The sequence below is a fragment of the Syzygium oleosum genome, unplaced genomic scaffold (genome assembly GCF_021117445.2).
Source record: "Syzygium oleosum isolate NSW1041296 unplaced genomic scaffold, Sole_v2.1 Sole_v2.29, whole genome shotgun sequence".
NCBI lineage: Eukaryota > Viridiplantae > Streptophyta > Magnoliopsida > Myrtales > Myrtaceae > Syzygium > Syzygium oleosum.
In genome coordinates this window covers 485,330-505,186 of record NW_026607513.1, presented here as the reverse complement: position 1 = coordinate 505,186, position 19,857 = coordinate 485,330, and the positions used below count along the sequence as shown (strand labels likewise).

Sequence of the window (19,857 nt, the reverse complement as noted above, 5' to 3'; positions counted from 1 at the left end):
CGGCGATGCTTCCTAGGACGTCGCAGTCAAACGACCGAATGTGGGATGCTCGCGCTTCGTGGGGTACGGGGCGTGACATGGATGTATATATATTGATAACACATTGATGATGATTATGTTTAAGGTTGCGTCCTTCCGATGGAAGGACAGCCGTGTCATTGCCTCTGTAGTTGTAGAGTAGGGGGTGTGGCATTAAGAATTATTAACCAAAGAAGTGACTGAAAAGAGGTAAAACGTATGATTCTAGAAGACCCATTGCCTAGAGTCAGTTTCAGTGTCGCCCTTCGCTCTTAATTCATTAATTTTCCACGTTCAAGTCTGCGGGTGAAGTAATGATCCCTGTCCTCTTGAGAGCAAGGTCTCTATTATGAACTTTTATTGCAAAAAAAACGTGAAAAAGGAAAAGATAAAAGGGCTTCTTTTTCATCTCTACATGCAATTTGATAACTTCCTGCAACATAAGATGAGTTAGGACAACAATTAGATGATTGCAAAAGAAAGAGAATGCTGCGGCAACAGCAATTTACATGTACAAATCTCTGTTTAAGAGACAGATTGAGCTCAATCAATAAATCAAGGAAATTTTAAAGAGTAGTATATTGTATCCAATCTACATATCAACTTATCTCATAAGCACAAGAGCTACAAGTTAGCTCATATACGACACGATTAGGCTTTAGGTTCCATCTATCTAGCTATACAGGGAGTATCTCAATTTCCCAAGCTGAGTAGATTACGCAGTTCACTTGTGGTGGCATGTGACTAGCGAGCTTCAACAGCAGTAATTGTAACTCCATTAACAGAACATGTTCTGTTACATGTCGACTGAATATCTCCATTGTGGGCGCTCTCGTCGATGAACGCGGGCCGTTTCGGGGATGGAAGTAACACATCAGCGTTCCCCAACATGAAAACCACTGTGGACATAGTTGGTCTATCCGATGCAAATCTTTGCACGCACAAAAGACCGATTTGAATGCACCTCGATACCTTTTCCTCATAATATGTCTTGTCAATTGATTTGTCGACAATGTCCATGCATTTTCCTCCTTTCCACAGCTCCCATACCTGGAAATAACACATACCAAACACTTCGGATTGTGACAATGCGACTGGTCAAATTGTCCATAGCGTTGAATTATGCAAGAGTTTCATACTTACATGGCCAATTAAATTGCAAAAGGGGTTCATATGATAGCACCCACTATTCCTTTGGCCTGTGACGATCTCTAACAACAAAACTCCATAACTGTACACATCTGATTTTATAGAAAACCGGCCTTGTAGAGCGTATTCTGGTGCCATGTACCCACTACAGAAGCCAAAAACGAGAGAAGTAATCAACATCTCATTCACCACATAAACTTCCTTGTTGAAATTTGGGGGACAAAACAAAAGGTCGACACTTTAGTATGAAAGAAAGAAAATGGTTGGTCTGAGTTCTTTTTCTTTGTTCTAATTTTTCATTGTCTAATCAGGTGAAGCAGTATTGAATGCTCAAGAAACACTTACTATGTCCCGACCACACGCTTTGTTTTTCCTTCCATTTGGTCTCCTCCACATATCCTCGCTAACCCAAAATCTGAAATCTTGGGGTTCAATGCAACATCTAGTAAGACATTGCTAACTTTCAAATCTCTGTGGATTATCCTCAAGGTCGAATCCTGATGTAGATACATGAGTCCCCGAGCTACCCCATATGCGATTTCATACCTTTTTCCCCAATCCAGAAGTGATCTCTTTGTTTCATCTGGACCAAATTTGGGGATTACCACGAGTTATTATCTATAATACTAGTTGTAGAACCAAAATTCTCGCCACTGGAAAAGAGGACTTACCGAAAAGTAATAAATCCAAGCTTTTATTGGGTAAATACTCATAAATTAACAGTTTTTCGTCTTCCTGAATGCAGCAACCTAAGATTTTTACCAGATTCCGGTGTTGGAGTTTGGCAATCAATCTGACTTCGTTCTTGAACTCTTCATTTCCTTGTCCAGAATGTTTCGAGAGTCTTTTAACCGCTATTTCTGTTCCGTTATTCATCACACCCTATGAAATGAATTCATCACAAGAATTATTATTTAGACCTATCAGATGAAGCCGATGGCTCAAAAGATGTTATGAGTACATTTTAAGATATATTAGGTAGTTAAACTTTCTGGGAGAATGTGTTGGTAACACTCATTACATGCGGTGCGACCTAGAAAAATAAAGAAGCAACATGACTTGTGCTGTTCTCTACTTCTTCTCCTTCGTCATTTGTTAGTCACTGCCTGGATTTGTGATGACGGGTAGAGTAGAGTCGCCACAGGACACAGCTCTATTTTTTCAAAATAGAAAAAGGTCCTTTACAATAAACTCGCTCGCTTTCGAGCATTTTATTCGAGGACATCAATCCTCATAAGCGACAGACATGTGAAGTTGGTAGAAGACGCATATTTAATATCCAATAACCATTTTAAATTCGCTTGAATAGGGAGATTAATTACCTTATATACAGATCCAAAACCGCCTTGGCCGAGCTCATTGACAGAGGAAAAATTGCTTGTGGCTGCAGCTACAATTCCAAAATCAAAGACTGGTATATCTGTTTTTCGTCTCCCTTTGCTGTCGAGGTCTTTCCGACCTGGAAGTGCGTCCAAATATGTTGAGCTTGGGGTAAGCCCTCTTCTATCTGCTGTCAGACAGTCGAATAAAATGCTTAAGAAAGAAAATGAAAGCAATTCTGTAATGCTTCTTTGTTTGCCATTCGTCCAATTTGGGGAACTTTATGTCGAGGAAGGAACCATATAAATTTTCCCTTCAACCATGACCTTATCACTCGTTCGTTAAGATGAACTCACATATGCTCGATTTCAAGTTCAATCACAATACTGCATTATCTGACTGGCAAGCATTGTCTGTGCAGCTTTGTTGATCAAGGTTTTCAGTATAGAAATCATCCACCCATTAGCCTAACATCATTAGCTTTAGTTTAGATTTAATTGATATCTTAGACCTGAACATTGAAGTAAAAGGCCTTACCAAAAAAAAAAAAAAAAACATTGAAGTAAAAGCCTACTTGTAAAACAGACTGAGTTATGTATATGGCAGAAAAAGCTTCTATCAAGGCTAGATCACCAGACCTCTTTTCCTCTTCAACAGAAGGCAGTACATAAGGGAGCCCAAGAGCAGCAACACCAGTGCAGATACCAATACCGTTGCTACCACCGCCTTCTTGACAAGCATACTCCTTTTCCTATGGCGAGCTGTAAAAGAAGGCACAAGAAGTGTGCCAATGACATGGAACGCGCAAATGTTATGGAAATGAATGCAACAAGTGCAGTTTATAAAATGAACTATCAGAAGCAAACAGTTTCGTCAAGACAAGAGATCAGGACAAATTGGGACAAGAAACCCCACAACAGCAGCAAAAGTACTAGAAGTAGATATTAGCAATGAGTACCTAAGTCAATTGCATCGACCCGCACATATAAATCTTCACCAAAGTTTGAAAATGATCTTGTATCCTCTAAATCTCCAAACCATTTGAGACATCCATATTCCCCCATACTTTTACTTGCACTCGAATAAGCTGTGCAATTGCAATCCCTCAAGCATTCCTGCTCACACTCTTTCAAGCTCAGGCTCATGTTGACATGTGCTGTTGAAGTGTCCGGCAACTTCACCTGTTGCACCTTCACGAAACCTTCCCCACTTCGACACACTGATGCACCTTGCCTCCTCTTGCACCCGTCTGATGCGTCCTTTAGGTGCCATTTGCCCAGGGACGTGGGCTCAAAGCCGGGCAGGCATGTGCAGTCTAACTGATCAGCAGTGTTTGCACCACAGTTACCATTAGGCCCGCAGTTCCTGTAGTAGTCACACTGCTCCTTTGGATAGTAAGCAAACTCGCTCCACTTCTGCTCTTCGTCATGCCATACGAAGTATTTAATCGACCCTGACTCCTGCACCACATACCTAGAGATAATCGATGTGCCATACATCGTAGAAACCTCCGTCGTGTTCCTCACATTTGTGACGGTATAGTTGAAATCTTTAGGCATCGAGGGATCGGCACCATGAGGATTCTCAATTATTGGTCCGCCCCGCCAATATCGAGTTCGATCCTTGTAAAGGAACGACTGTGGGTACCCTGTTGGTTCAAACTTGAATGAATAACTGCCCGGGGCTGGATCATCTTCAGACTTCCAAGATGTCAGGAACCAGTTCAAACCAGTTCTCCGGTCCAACCCAAGCTTCATGGATGGAAGAAAGGTATCTGTGGGATAATCAAAGCTCTGCCAAATAACCACTTTGCTCAAATCATGTTTCAAAACCAGATTACCTGAATCCAAAAGCTGAGCAGTATTAGAATCACTTAAATTAGTGGAGGAAACATTGGTTGACCAAATGGGCAAGCTCCCATTGTTTTCACGGATCACTAAGTTTCCATGACGATCAAATGAAAGAACTCCTGAAGTATCGTTCACGGGATTTTCTCTGTTAGCAACCCAAACGATGGTTTGCTCCGGTTGTCCATAGTACCAAATCCCCACGTAATGCAAGCTTGAATTACCTGGGCTGAAGAAACCGAGAGCGAATTTTCTTGCTTGGGAGATCAAGACATCACCATCTTTCACGGTATCGTTTGGGGCAAGGGTGTCCAAAGAATTAATCAAATGCAGCAGAAGAAATAAAAACGGGACGTGTAATGACACTGTTGGAGTGTTCATGTTGTACTTAGACGGGGATGCAGGGTGCTTATGTTTCAGGCAAGAAAGCAGAGATATATGGCTTTTGCTTAAAACCAAAAAAACAGAAACTTCGATGTAGTCGTGGTTTCAATTGATGAGAGGAACCACCCATTTTTTACCATCCTTATCCATTGAAAATTCAATATTCAAACTGTACCGTGAAGCGGCGACTTTGACATCAACTGTCCATGCTCGACTCTTCTTCTTCCCTCTCTGGGTGCTCCTTTATTCATTATTTATTTATTTCTTTTTGCCTGCCGATGATTGAGATGCTTCATTCCTGGACAGACGCAAATTCACACAGGTTGGGTAGAGTCTTCATTTACTTGGCCAGTCACATCCTCTACCTTCTACTTTTGGAAAAACCCGCCCCAAAGTCAGGATAAGGACACCACAAATATCATAATTTCTAAGAAATATTCGTTTGAGTGCCAATTTTTGATTGATCACTTAAGTGCCAAAACCTTTTAAAAACGTTCACTCAAGTGCTAGAAATCTGACTTGGTATAGCACTTGTGGGGAACGTTTTTAAAAAGTTATGACATTTCAAGTAATTGATTGAAAAGTTATATGGCACTCAAGTAATCAGAAAAAAAAAGTTATAACTCTCAAATGAGTGTCATACATAAGTTATGACGTCGTAGGAACTTGATGTTTGCTTTTCCGAACCCAAAAGTCCAAGTCAATTGAACATTATTGCTCATGGAGTTGGCACCATTGGAATGCCCTTGCAACTCCCCTTCAATTCGGCAATTTACACCATTGGACTGACTATGGAAGGCGATTGAAGCGTCTTTAATGTTGTGTTTACTTGAACTTCACCAATATGGAAGGAAACATGGGCACAGCATCACCAACGAAGAAGCCGTAAACCACCACAAACTAAACCTGCCATCTTTGGGATCATCTTTCAATCACTTGTGTTCTTTACATGTATAATTTTTTTTTTTTCGTAAAGTAAGTAGTATATAACTTTTCAACGCGCAACTTACAGCAAAGGAGGCCGAACACAAAAACCTCGTACCTGAGGAGACAGAGAGTGTCCCGACCGGTACAAAGGTGTTGCGGCTAATACAGAAAGCACAAGAAGTGCAATAAAAGGAAGGCTAACAGGCAGCCAACAGAAGACAAACACATATACTCCAAGAGGAGGTCAGCTAAAAATGGAGTCAGATATGCCCCAACTGGCTTGAATCCTTTTATTCCGAGGATTGTCTTGGACCGCTTTGAGAGAAAGGCCTTTGTCTCTAACTACCTTGGCAAGATCGTTGCAGAGAGCAGGCATAAAATGGGTGCCATTCCTGAAGAGAATATTATTCCGTTCAATCTAGATGAGGTGGCACAATGCCACAAGAGCAAACCGAGAGATACGTTGATGAAAGCTATCTCCACCAATGAAACGAACACCCCATCGGAGATTCTGTTGCCAGGACCCATTACGCCAAGAAAGGTGACAATTAGTAGCCCAATATTGCGCTAGGGATCCCGTAGCAATGCACCCAAAGAATAAATGATTGACCGAGTCTGGTCTAAGGTGGCAAAAGGCACATAAACCTTCAGATATTCTATGATAGTTCAGTAGGAAGACCTGCGTGGGAAGCCTATTAAAGGCCATCAACCACATCAAAAAACCGTGGCGCGGTGCAATATGACAGTCCCAGATGAAAGAATCCCAGTAGACCGCTTATATTTTTCCACATCTAGAAATGAAAAATCAATATATGTTTCTCCATCCTTTATGTTCTTAGTTCCCATCAGCTTATATTTTTTGTGGGTCTGTTTTATTTTGTCAAATCACTAACTAGTCACTTTTTTTAACAGTTTCTATTTTGCACCATTTTATTGAATAAGTAATCCCGAAATTTTTTATGTCATTAGTTTGTACTTTTCTCTAATGAACTGTTGACATACTAAGTGAATCCATTTTAAATTGTAGATAAGTGGAATGATTATTCATTTTGTAGTAATTAACTAATTGCTTTTCCCACGTCTAAAAATGAGAAAACTTACATTTTTTGTTTCTACGTTTTTTAATAGAAATTATACTGTGTAAATATTTTGTTGACTAATCACTTTTTTAATGAGTTTATAAAGTCAGCATTATGTTCTTAAGTGAAAAAGGGAATAAGTGTTGAGTAAATTTATAAATTTAGCATTATTGATTAAGTTTATAAATTCCGCATTATTGAATAAGTGTTCACGCAAGCTTATTTTGTCATCACCTTTTTAGTTTTACCAAGTGACCACTTTCTATATAACACTAATCCATTTAAAATAAGTAAATGACTAACTGATCACTTTTTTACGCTTTCCATTGAATGGATTAATAACATAATTTTTTCATTAGTCACTAACATTTTTTGTTTCTATGTTAAAAAAAATTTATATTGTCCGTATGTTCTAGTTCCTTAATTGGCGAACTAATGAATCTTCTGCGGATTTTATTCATTATTCCTTTGAATAGTTATTTACCTAAAGATGTATTTCCCACGGTGAAAAGGAATATATGTTTTCTTTATTATCAAAGATATATGTTCCTCCATCTTTCATTAAAATGCGACCGCTTTATTTTATTCATTAATCACTTTGTTGACACCTAAAGTCTCGCTCATAACCCACTCATGAATTTGTTTTAGAAAATTAGGGGTCAAATTGACGGCGTAATTTGACCCTATCTGTCAACTTTATGTTAGGAAACATGTTACCAAATTTGCACCAGTTCTTCAGACCTTGCAGCAGGCAAGTGTCGCGCTCTGTTGTCAATGACATCAGCATCTTTTGCTTCAAAAGGAAGTCCAACATCATACATAATTCTGTAAGAAATGTATTCACAAGAGGTCCTAAAGGATGCAATGGATCCAGCCATAAAAATTCTGTAAGAAAAGTATTCACAAGAGGTCCTAAAGGATGCAATGGATCCAGCCATAAAAATGTCTTCTTTCCATCACCAAAGGCATACTGTATTACTGTATGCAGATAAGTTTTACCAAAAGGAAGGTTGTTGGGACATGGAAAACTGGGGCTTATCATGAAAGTATGCTGGAAGAAATTGGAAAAAAAAAAAGAAAACAATTCTGCTAAATAAGAGGCTTAAAGAAAGAGATTGTCTTTTTGTTATCATCAATCCTTGTTAGGATATCAGCACGAATCGACATAACAGATTCACCTGGAAATTAGTAGACTAATGATAAATTTTCTTTTATGATTAATCAGTTAGATGAAGGAACACTCTACGGTCCAGACAGAATAAGGTCAACCAACTATAGTGTCATTTAGGAACACGATTGATTTACTTATATTTGTTATGGTGACATTAAGAGCTGTTAACCAAAGAAGTGAATGAAAGAGCTAAAATGTATCTTACTAGAAGACCCTTTGCCTAGAGTCAGTTTCAGTTTCACCCTTCGCTCTTAATTCATTCATTTCCATGTTCAAGTTTGTGGGTGAACTAAAGGATTCCTGTCTAGCAAGGTCTCTATTGTGAACTTGTAATGCAAAAATAAGGTAAATAAAGAAAAGGTAGATGATATTTTTTATATCTCAAGATGCAATCCGATAACTTCATGCCAAAATAAAATGAGATCGGCAAAAATTAGTTGATTGTGGGAGAAAGAAAATGCTGCAGCAACATGTAGAAGTCGCTGTTTATGAGACAGAATGTGCCCAATTATTAAATCAAGGAAAATTTCAGCAGAAGTCTATTGTATTTAATCTGCTTATAAACTTTTCTCATAAGCACAAGAACAAGAAGTTAGCTCACATATGACATGATTAGCCTTTAGGTGTCATCTTTCTACCGATACAGCATCTCATTTCTCAACTTCAGTAGATTACGCAGTTCCCTTGCGAGGGCATGCGACTAGCGAGCTTCAACAACAGTAGTTGTAACTCCGTTCACAGAATATGTTCTGTTACATGTCGACTGATTATCTCCATTGTAGGCACTGTCGTCGATGAATGCTGGCTGTTTCGGGGATGGAAGTAATACATCAGCGTTCCCCAACATGAAAACCACCGTGGACATAGTTGGTCTATCCGATGCATATCTTTGCACACACAAAAGGCCGATTTGAATGCACCTCAATACCATTTCATCAGAATATGTCTTGTCCATTGATTTGTCAACAATGTCCATGCATTTTCCTTCTTTCCACAGCTCCCATACCTGGGAAGAACACATACCAAGCACCCTGGATTGTCATAATGTGAATGTAGAGGTTGGTCAAATTGTGCATTGCATTGAATAATATGACACTTTCTTACTTACATGGCCAATTACATTGCAAAAGGGGTTATTATGATAGCACCCATTATTTTTTTGGCCTGTAATGATCTCTAGCAATAAAACTCCATAACTGTAGACATCTGATTTTATTGAAAACCAGCCTTGGAGAGCATACTCTGGTGCCATGTACCCACTACAGAAGCCAAAAAGGATAGAAGTAATCAACATCGTATTCACTATATAAACTTCCTTGTGGAATTTTAGTGGAGATAACTAAAGGTTGAAACGTTAGTATGAAAGCAAATAGTTGGAACCGTTTTCATTTTCTTTGTTCTAATTTCTCGCTATCTAATCAAGTGAAGCAGAATTTAATGTTCAAGAAAAACACTTACTATGTCCCGATCACACGCTTCGTTTTTCCTTCAATTTGGTCTCCTCCACATATCCTAGCAATCCCAAAATCTGAAATCTTGGGGTTCAATGCAACATCTAGTAAGACATTGCTAGCTTTCAAATCTCTGTGGATTATCCTCAATGTCGAATCCTGGTGTAAATACATGAGTCCTCGAGCTACCCCATACGCGATTTCAAACCTTTTTCCCCAATCCAGAAGTGATCTCTTTGTATCATCTGGATCCAATTTGGGGATTTCCTCAAGTTATTATCCATAATACTCTCTCTAGAACTGAAATTCTGACCATCAGAAGAGAGGACTTACCAAAGAGGAATGAGTCCAAGCTTTTATTGGGCAAATACTCATAGATTAACAGTTTCTCGTCTTCTTGAATGCAGCAACCCAAGATTTTCACCAGATTCCGGTGTTGGAGTTTGGCAATCAATCTGACTTCATTCTTGAACTCTTCATTTCCTTGTCCAGAATATTTTGAGAGTCTTTTAACTGCTATTTCTATTCCGTGATTCATCACACCCTGTGAAAATGAACACATCACAAGAATAAGTATTGAAACCTGAGAGAGATGAAGCCGGTCGCTTGAAAGCTATTATGAGTAGATTTTAAGATTTATTAGGTAGTTAAACTTGCCAGGAGGATGTGTCGATTACACTCATTACAAGTTGTATGATCTAGAAAATTAGAGAAGCGACATAGACTTGTGCTGTTCTCTACTTCTCCCTCATCTTTTGTCACTCACTTCCTGGGCTTGTGATGACTGGAAGATCAGAATCGCTACAGAGACACCTCCATGGATTTAGTTTTCAACAATTTCAAAGCAGAAAAAGGTCCTTTACGATAAAAATGGCTCATTTCTGACAATTTTATTCGAGGACATCAATCCCCATAACCAACAGACGAATGAATTTGGTAGACTAAATATAGTTAATATTCAATAACCATTTAGATTCAGTCGCGTCGGGAGATTAATTACCTTATATACAGATCCAAAACCACCTTGGCCGAGCTCATTGACTGAGGAAAAATTACTTGTGGCTGCAGCTACAGTTTCAAAATCAAAGAGTGGTAGATCTTTTTTTCGTCCACCTTCGCTGTTGAGGTCTTTGAGACCTGGAAGATCGTTGAAATATGCTAAGCTTGTGGTACCACTAACAAGAGGATTGCGCCCTCTTCCATCTGCTGTCATACAGTGGAATAAAATGCTTAAGAAAGACAATGAAAGCAATTGTGTAATGCTTCTTTTTTGGCTGTTCTGGCCAATTTGGGAAATTTTCTGTACAGGAAGGAACAATACAAATTGTTCCTCCAACAATGACCTTATCGCTTGTTCCATAAGATCGATTCACATAGGCTCAATTTCAAGATGAAACGTCATACAGCATTCTCCATCTATCTGCGTCTGTGCAGCTTTATTGGTCGAGGTTTGCGGTATTGAAATCAACCACGCTTTAGCCTAAAATCCTGGCTAGATTAGCTCCAGTTTAAATTTAATCGATTTCTTAACCCTGAAGATCGAAATAAATGCCTACTTGTAAAACAGACAGTAATAAATATGGCAGAAAAAGCTTCTATCAAGGCTGATCACCCACCTCTTTTCCTCTTCGACATAAGGCAGTACATAAGGGAGCCTAAGAGCAGCAACACTAGTGCAGTTACCGATATTATTACCACCATTACCTTCTTGACAAGAGTACTCCTTTTCCGATAGCGAGCTGTAAAAATAAGGCATGAGAAGCGTGCCAATGACATTGAATGAGCAGATATTATGGAAGTTAATGCAACAAGTGCAGTTTATAAGATGAACTATCATAAGCAAACAGTTTCGTTAAGATGAGAAGTAGAGATTGGGACAACAATTACAACCCCAGAACAGCAGCAAAAGTATTTGAAGTAGATATCAGCAATGAGTACCTAAGTCAATTGCATCCACCCGCACATATAAGTCTTGACCCATGTCTGAAAATTCTCTTGTATCGACTAAATCTCCATACCATTTGAGGCATCCAAATTCCCCCATAGTTTCATTTGCACTCGAATAAGCTGTGCAATTGCAATCCCTCAAGCATTCCTGCTCACACTCCTTCAAGCTCAGGCCCATGTCGACATGTGCTGTTGAAGTGTCCGGCAACTTCACCCGTTTCACCTTCACGAAACCTTCCCCACTTCGACACAGTGATACGTTTTGCCTCCTCTTGCACCCGCCTGATCCATCCCTTAGGTACCAATTGCCGGGAGACTTGGGCTCAAAGCCGGGCAGGCATGTGCAGTCGAACTGGTCTGCATTGTTTGCACCACAGTTGCCATTAGGCCCACACTTGCTGAAGTAGTCACACTGCTCCTTTGGATGGGAAGAAAACTCAGTCCACCGCTGCTCTTCATCGTGCCATATGAAGTGTTTAAGGTACCCTGACTCGTCCACCACATATCTAGAGAGAACTGATGCATTGGCGACACCATACATTAGAGAAACCTCCATTGCATTAATCGTAATTGTGATATTATAGACAAAATCATTAGCCATCTCAGGAACATCACCCTGCGGCTTCTCAATTATTGCTCCGCCCCGCCAATATGGAGCTCGATCCTTGTAAAGGAACAACTGTGGGAACCCTGTTGGTTCAAACCCGTATGAATAACTGCCCGGTGCTGGATCGTCTTTGGATTTCCAAGATGTCACGAATCGGTTCAAACCGGTTCTCCGGTCCAACCCAAGCTTCATTTGGATGGAAGATACGTATCTGTGGGATAATCAAAGCTCTGCCAAATAACCACTTTGCTCAAATCATGTTTCAAAACCAGATTACCTGAATCCAAAAGCTGAGCAGTGGAAGAATTATTTAAAGTCATGGACGAAACATTGGTTGACGAAATGGGGAAGCTCCCATTGTTTTCATTGATCACTAAGTTTCCATAGTGATCAAATGCAAGAACCCCTGAAGTGCTATTCACGGGATTCTCTCTGTTCGCAACCCAAACGACGGTTCGCTCCGGTTGTCCATAGTACCAAATCCCCACGTAACGCAAGCTTGAATTACCAGGGCTGAAGAAACCGAGAGCAAATTTTCTTCCTTGGGAGATTAAGACATCACCATCTTTCACGGTATCGTTTGGGGCGAGGGTGTCCAAAGAATCAATCAAATGAAGCAGAAGAAATAAAACCAGGGTGTGCAATGACACTGTTTGAGTGCTCATGTTGTACCTACATGGGGGATGCAGCGTGCTTATGTTTCAGGCAAGAAAGCAGAGATATGGCTTTTGCTTCATAACCATCAAAGCAGAAACTTCTCAATGTGGTCGAGGTTTCAATCGATGAGAGGAACCGCCATTGCTGACCATCCTTCGGTCAATACTGTGCCCCATTGGAAAACGTGCCATGAAGCGGCGACGTCAACGTCAACGTCAACCGTCCAAGATTGACTCTTCTTCATTCCTCTCGGGTTGCTCCTTTTATATATCCAATATAGTTTGCTTGCATTACTTGAATACCAGCGCATCTCTAGTCTTTTTATGCCAACCGTCGGTCGAGATGCATCATCACACAGATAGGTACTCCCGTAGTATGTATTTTCTAGAGTTAGAAGTCAATGGAACATGCTTTGAAAAGAAGGGAACCAAGGGGGAACGCCATCTAATGAGCCAGTCAACATCCTTTTCATTTCACTTTTGAAAGACCCTCCCAAAGGTCTAAGTTAATAGAATTGAATATTTCTCACTGTTATTGGCTGTTGAGTATGTACAATTAAGTTCGTGAAGGATTAGGAAACAGGAAACGCCGTTGCTATGTCGATGCTGGAAGATGAGCAAGGTAAAAAAGAAATGAAATTGTTGTGAAGGGAGGTTCAAAGAAACAGAGACTATATATATGAATATGTGATGATGGTTGCACGGGAGATCTTCAGAATATAGAAATTTAGGAAAAAAGCAAATCAAATGACTAATTTTAGGGTGTCAATGGATCGGGTCAAGTCTTTCATAATACCATGCTCGACCTGTAATCTAGAGGGTCGTGCTTGACCCGACCCGAGATACTGTTCAGTGTACACTCCAAAGAGATGTGCCGGGCCAGGTCGGGCTGGCCCGGGCCGGGTCGGCTTTAATTCCTCCTCTGCTCTATTTCTCTTGCAAAGTCCTCTCTGTCCCGAATGTGGCTTTGGGGAGCCTCCTGGTTCGCATGCCAAACCGTTCACCTCCCCCAACAAATCAGGTGTTTTTGATCAAGAAATCTGTCTTCAAACCGTTCATCTTGATGTTTGAGACCCGTGTCTCCAATTCTCAGTGGGATCCTTCTCTGTGGGTAGATAATCTCCTCTTCATTCAAGCGCAGGACCCACCTTGTTCAATCCTTCTCGGTTGTCTTCCTCTACTGGCTCTACTATGTCTCGTGATTCAACCCTCTACTGGCGCACAAAACACTGTAGTTTGTATCTGCATCAATGGCATCTCCTTGTGGGACATCTTCAGGGTCGTCCCTGGTTCAGAAACCGGCCCCGAGGAGGAATTGCAGGTTGTCATGGACCAGAGGAAGAGGAAGAAGATGGTCTCGAGCCGCGAGTCGACGTGGTGGTCCTGGATGAGGAAGCAGAAGCGCCTGGACGATCTGAGGGCCCAGGCCGCTCAGCTGAGAATGGAGAACCACCAGATCGGGACCAACATCAACATCACCGTACAGTGTGGAGATGAAGGAAGCGAACAGTGAGGGAGGCAAGGGCTATCGGTCGCCTGAAGTCTATGGCAAGCGGAGGGAGCGATCGGTTGTGGGTGGTCCTGAGGTGTCAATGGTTTGGGCCTGACCCAACCCCAACCTTAATACTACCCATACCTAAAAGTCCTACCCGAAGAAGGCTAAGGTCCAACCCCAAAATACCCCAAATTTTAGGGTCAGGCCGGGCCGGACCGAATCGGCGCGGGTCGGATCGGGCCGGGCCGGCGCGGGCCTTTTTTGACACCCCTAACTAATTATTCGCTTTTTTTTTTTTTTATTTTAACCCTTTTATTTTGTTTTAGAAAAGTCAAACCCAAAAAGTTAATTAATAGGTGGGATATTTCAACATTCCCTCTCACGGGGAAGTCGGATTGGGTGAACGAACACGTAAAATAAACTAAGGCGCAATCTAGCTCTAATATCATAATAAAATGTTCGATTCAAAAGTTTAAGTTAATAGATTGAGACAACACATGTCTAAAAAGAGTATATAAATCTCATAATCAGCGATAGGTTCAGGGCTGAGTTGGGCCTTTGGGCTTTCTCTTTTATTTAATTATTTTAAGCCCATAACACGATGTCAAGGACAACGATAAATTCAAGTGATTAACTTAGGTTATCAGTTTAAGGGAGCACTGGATTCTATCATGTGACATGGGAAAATTGGATCGCGTTGCAGGTCTTGTTTTCTGTTTTGGCTCACGTTTCGCCAATAGTCATGTTATACGTATGGTAGACTTGATCATTGCTCTGAGTCGGTACTGTCAGGCCTCGCTATTTCCATATGGTGAAGTAAAAGGATTTAATACCAAATCAAGTTTCAGAGCTCCTGGTTGCTGATCTTTTGAGTCATTGCTGAAGGAATGAGGCAGGCAAAGCTGTTAGCTTACCCAGAAGTAGTGACACTTCGCATGAACATCCAAATCTTATGCATCAAATTATAACAAAAAAAGAAAAAAAATGAAGTATCTGTACACATCTGCGCCCTACATTCTTTTCGTGGATAAACGTATGTATCAAGTGTAACTCTTCTCATCACTCGAGTATTCTTCTCATCTACTCTCCGGAGCTGTGATGGTTATATCACTGGAAAAGTGAAGTCTTTGGACACTTGAGGATGAGTCGGTGCTCATAGCGAAGCTCTCAGCACTGAATCCCGGTTCCTTAGGTTCAGGAATGTCAGAAGTCTCGCTGCCCAACATAAGCACGACCAATGACATCGTCGGCCGGTCTTCGGGTCGCTGCTGCACGCACAATAGTCCTACCTGGATGCACCTCATCACTTCCTTGAAGGGAAATTCTTCCCCCATCAGGGTATCTACTAGTCCAAGTGGATTCCCCTCGGTCCACAGTTTCCATGCCTGGATATACGTGAAAACCAAGTTAATACATATCATACAGCAATAGAAAAAGTGAAGACAGCATCCAATCCGAGCTAAAGCATAAGCAGGGAAATACTTACATGTCCCACGAGATTGAGGTCATGGTCCGGGTGATAAAATCCCCAATTCTTGTGGCCGCTTACAATCTCCAGTAACAGTACGCCAAAACTAAATATGTCTGATTTTACTGAAAAGTGGCCTTTCATTGCATACTCGGGAGACATATAACCGCTGTAAGAAGGAAATAGAGTATCAGTACAGCCACAAATCTTCGAAAATATTCCTTGAAACAAACAACAGAATAACTTACTATGTGCCAACTATCCTATTGGTCATTTCTCTGGTATTTTCTCCATTAAATATTTTTGCAATTCCAAAATCTGAGATTTTAGGATTCATCTCACTGTCTAGTAAGATGTTGCTCGGTTTGAGGTCTCGGTGGATAATTCTCAGCCTGGAGTCTTCATGGAGATAGAGAAGTCCACGTGCAATCCCCATGATAATGCTGAAGCGTGTCTTCCAGGTCACAAGTTTACGTCTATTTGGATCTTCACAAAATTTGAGATAAGTTATAGAGGGAAAAATTGTATAATCTCAAGCAGGTTGAAAAAGTGTAAATGGGGTGATGGTCGTCGCACCAAAAAGGTGGTGGTCCAAGCTTTTGTTCGGCAAGTACTCGTAGATTAGCATTCTTTCATCTCCATGAATGCAGCATCCTAAGAGCTTCACAAGATTCCGGTGTTGAAGTTTGGCAATCAGTATGACCTCGTTCTTGAACTCTTTCAGGCCCTGCCCAGAGGTCAGTGAGAGCCTCTTCACGGCAACATCTTGTCCTGTAGGTAATACACCCTGGCGCATAGCGTATTACATGTTAGTAAGATCGAAGTAGAAAAGAATTATAAAATCATCTTCTTGTATGTGGAACAATCTTCATGGAATTAATACGAGAAAGTGTGACTTTCGAACTACCCTGTATACTTTGGCCAAAAAAAGTACCTTGTATACTTCACCGAACCCGCCCCGTCCAACCTTGTTTTGGAAAGCGAAATTGCTAGTGGCATCAGCAACCGCAACGAAATCAAGAAGGGGTAATTCAAGGTCTTCCTCCGGACCACCATCTCCTGAATCTCGATAAATCAGCATATCCTCTGTGACAGAGGATATAAATCAGCCATCAGCATTAACAAACGCGTATTTATGCACCACAATCTCAAAAATATGACAAAAGGTCCAGCATATCCTGCTGGTTCGCTGAGAAAAGGGAAATAAAGCTAACAGTTAGCAATTAAAGCAACTTTAGGAAGCATTTATTTCCTCAAAGGGATGATCATTTGCTCCTTGAAGTAATTACTATTCGCTCTAACTTGCTGATTAGGAACCCGAAAATAAATATCAGAGATAGTGTTTTCTCAGACTTAAACTGGATGTGATGCTAAGCTAACCAATGTTTTCTTAGGCCCTTATTAAGGATGTTAATAAATTTATAGGCCTTTCAGGTATGCTTTCTTTGAAGGAAATTTTTTTAGCATGTTAAGCAAGAAAGGAACATATAAAGATATAGAGTCATGAACATACTTTCAGCGATTTCTTACTTTTCTTATTCAAAATGAGAGAAGCGAGAATCATGCTGTTTACAATATATAGTTTTATGCTGTGACAATGACTTTACCTCTCGTCCTCTCTTTGCTTCTTCGGAGAGCGTACCAGCCAATGAATGCTAATATAAGCATTCCGCATACAATCGATACAGAGATGCTGACGGTAATTATACGCCTTCTCCTCTTAGCTCGAGCGATTGCATCTGTTCATCAAAAAATTTCAAATTAATCATGTGCTGTCATACTCAAACAGAAAGCTAAGTAAACAGATGGCAATAGTTCTTATCTGTGCGACTGTGCTCTCTACATCGCAGAATATTCAATACAGAAATGTATCTTGTACTCGTCCTTTTATCTAACATCAAACATATTTCAATGCGCAGAACTAGGAGAAGTTATTTGATTGCACATACAGAAAGAAGCATTTCTTAATAAACTCCCAGGGCTTAGAAATCCTATTCAATGGTGACACAAACACAGTAGTGATCGTCTATGAGTCTTATCAATGCGAATATCAACTATAACTATGTCATCACATTCACATAACTAAGAAGGGCTTGGAAGAAGAAAATGGAAAGGCAAGGACATGGATTTCCTTAGAAGCTATTCAACTGAAAGCCTCTTTAAAACTACCGAGAGATGACGAGTGAAAATCACTAAGAGCTAGATGGATTAGTACCTATCTCTGCTCGTGCCATTCGTATATATATCACATCTCCGCCTGAAGGATAGTTCTTCATGTCAACCAAATCCCCAAACCACAAAAGACAATCCCCGCCATTCCCGTGGACATCTACCCTAGTGAATGCCATGCAAGAACAATTCTTCAAACATGCCGTCTCGCATTCCTCAAGGCTCGAGGTCCTATTCCCCAACAGATGCGAATTATCTGGCAGCTTCAAACCCTTGTACTTCACAAAGCCGTCACCATTTCCACAACTCAAACCCCTTGTCCGGGAGCACCCGCCGGTCCAATCAAGGGGGTTTGAATCGTTTTTCTGGAACCCCTTCAAGCACCTGCAATTTGCATCAGAGGAATCATAGCAAGTTCCATATGGCCCGCAGATGCCATAATTATCACAATAATCCCTCTGTAGAGTAACCAAATTCGTCCATTGATTGTCCATCCAAGCGAGATATTGAATCGCACCCTCCGGGGTCACGACGAATCTCGATAGGGTCGAATTATCAACCACCGTGTATGTGTAATACACCTCTTCAGGGCTAGAATTGAACATCGGATCGAAGACCGGATTGGCCTTGAGCTCATTACTCCCACTGAACCTCTCTCCATTCCAGGGCCCCCATCGATACTGCTTCTGGCTCCCTTTCCATAGAATCAACTGTGGAGCATCGGGCGGCTCGAGGCTAAACGTGTATAGGCCGCTCGACGGATCGGTTGCCGAGACCCACGAAGTCATGTTCCGCTTCAAACCGGTCCTCAAATTCCACCCCAGTTTCATCTCCGGCAGCAAAGTGTTAGTTATGTTATCAAAGCTCTGCCAGAGATAGTTCCCCGAATCATCAGAAACACTTGCATCACTCAAAACGAGGTTGCCATTGTCCAGGAGCCTCAAGAACGGCTCATTCACAGCCCCAACTGGGGTCACAGACCAGTAATTTGTGGACCCATTTTGGAGAGACACCGACCCTTGCGAGTTCAGTGCCACTTCTGCTGAGGAATTGGTGATTGGGTTGTTCCTGTTGGCCACCCAAGCGACTTCGAGAGGTATGTTCTTGTACCAAATCCCCAAATACCTGGCAGTCGTGTTGTTAGGACTAAAGAAGCCAAATTCAAAGACTTGCCCAGATGAAACCAAGGTTTGTCCATCCTGCAGCGTCTGGTTGGCCGACAGAGTGTCCGTGGCTTGTGCCAGCGACGATCCAAGAAAGCAACAGAAAGCCAGAAACACGGGAAACACCATGGCTTTGATGGAGAGAGGAGGTTGGCATTCCGTGGAGCTGCAAAATTGCGAAGTGGGAAGCGCATCGCAAGGCCCTTTTTCGCGTGGTGGTGGAGATAGAGAGAGATTGCGGTTCGTGATGTGATGCATTGAATGGTCAGAGAGGTTGATCCAATCGTCGCACCCGACGACAAGATTTTCATTCATGAACACCTGAGCTTTGGAACGGTCAAAGGTGGCGAACGTGCGAGTTCACATGAAAATTTGTCAGAGCAAGAGGATCGTCGTCGAAAACGAATGACACAGTGCAGTGCACTCGTGTCGTGCTTTGCTTCCAGAAGTCAAGAAGGAAGACCGCCAAATCAACACGGGCCGGTTAAAACAGTCCGACTCGGAGCCAAATGTGTTGAAAATGCATCGTCGTTCCACGACGGCGAGGTCCGCCACGTCAAAGCCGTCCGCGAGGCCCTCTCTCTCTTTCTCTCTCTCGAAAGGTCACCTGCCCGCATTGAATATGACGCGGAAAAATCACATTCCCCGTCCCTCATTTAATATTATTGTAGAGGTAGAGTAATACCGACCTACCAAGATATGTTCGTCTTGAGTGATCGGACCGCCACAAAAACGGTTTTATGGTGAAAACTAACCGGAATGACTATAATTGGAATTTCCCGCGAAGATTTAGAATTAAATTAATAAATGTAGAAAATTTAGAACAGAATTAGCATTTATGCAATAGGTTTAGGACTGATTGAACAATTTTCTCGAGAAATGGACAAGTGGATGATATAAAGTTACCTCGATAGTGGAAGTCTGACCAAAATAAAAAAAACCTCAATAGTGGAAGAATGGAGAGACTATTGTAATCAGTTCATGCATCAATTTGCTTGTATATGTT

At 41.3% G+C, this 19,857-nt stretch overlaps 2 protein-coding genes and 1 pseudogene across 2 annotated transcripts; all 3 read right to left on the bottom strand.

Annotated features, from left to right (window-relative positions):
• Positions 1-569: 569 nt before the first annotated feature.
• On the bottom strand, positions 570-4,840 carry LOC130135217 (G-type lectin S-receptor-like serine/threonine-protein kinase RKS1). The gene is made up of 7 exons (XM_056303781.1): positions 3,446-4,840; positions 3,126-3,248; positions 2,490-2,674; positions 1,839-2,049; positions 1,513-1,750; positions 1,162-1,312; positions 570-1,068 (listed from the first exon to the last, which is right to left on the bottom strand). The coding sequence occupies exons 1-7, from the start codon at positions 4,713-4,715 to the stop codon at positions 763-765; spliced, it is 2,484 nt and encodes an 827-aa protein (XP_056159756.1). The 5' UTR covers positions 4,716-4,840; the 3' UTR covers positions 570-762.
• Positions 4,841-8,403: 3,563 nt separating this feature from the next.
• LOC115664143 (G-type lectin S-receptor-like serine/threonine-protein kinase RKS1) lies at positions 8,404-12,905 on the bottom strand (annotated as a pseudogene).
• A 2,087-nt stretch (positions 12,906-14,992) lies between these two features.
• LOC115663074 (G-type lectin S-receptor-like serine/threonine-protein kinase At4g27290) lies at positions 14,993-19,318 on the bottom strand. Its single transcript, XM_056303826.1, has 7 exons — positions 17,735-19,318; positions 17,127-17,258; positions 16,454-16,605; positions 16,096-16,306; positions 15,768-16,005; positions 15,538-15,688; positions 14,993-15,436 (listed from the first exon to the last, which is right to left on the bottom strand). The coding sequence occupies exons 1-7, from the start codon at positions 19,164-19,166 to the stop codon at positions 15,128-15,130; spliced, it is 2,625 nt and encodes an 874-aa protein (XP_056159801.1). The 5' UTR covers positions 19,167-19,318; the 3' UTR covers positions 14,993-15,127.
• Positions 19,319-19,857: the final 539 nt, after the last annotated feature.

Coding starts and splice junctions, on each gene's coding strand:
- LOC130135217 (XM_056303781.1), bottom strand. CDS start 4,715: ATGAACACTCCAACAGTGTCATTACACGTCCCGTTTTTATTTCTTCTG. Junction 3,249..3,445: donor GGTCGATGCAATTGACTTAG/GTACTCATTGCT, acceptor CTTCTTTTACAG/CTCGCCATAGGAAAAGGAGT. Junction 1,069..1,161: donor TTTGCAATTTAATTGGCCAT/GTAAGTATGAAA, acceptor TGTTATTTCCAG/GTATGGGAGCTGTGGAAAGG.
- LOC115663074 (XM_056303826.1), bottom strand. CDS start 19,166: ATGAATGAAAATCTTGTCGTCGGGTGCGACGATTGGATCAACCTCTCT. Junction 16,006..16,095: donor CTTGGACCACCACCTTTTTG/GTGCGACGACCA, acceptor AATTTTGTGAAG/ATCCAAATAGACGTAAACTT. Junction 15,437..15,537: donor ACCTCAATCTCGTGGGACAT/GTAAGTATTTCC, acceptor ACGTATATCCAG/GCATGGAAACTGTGGACCGA.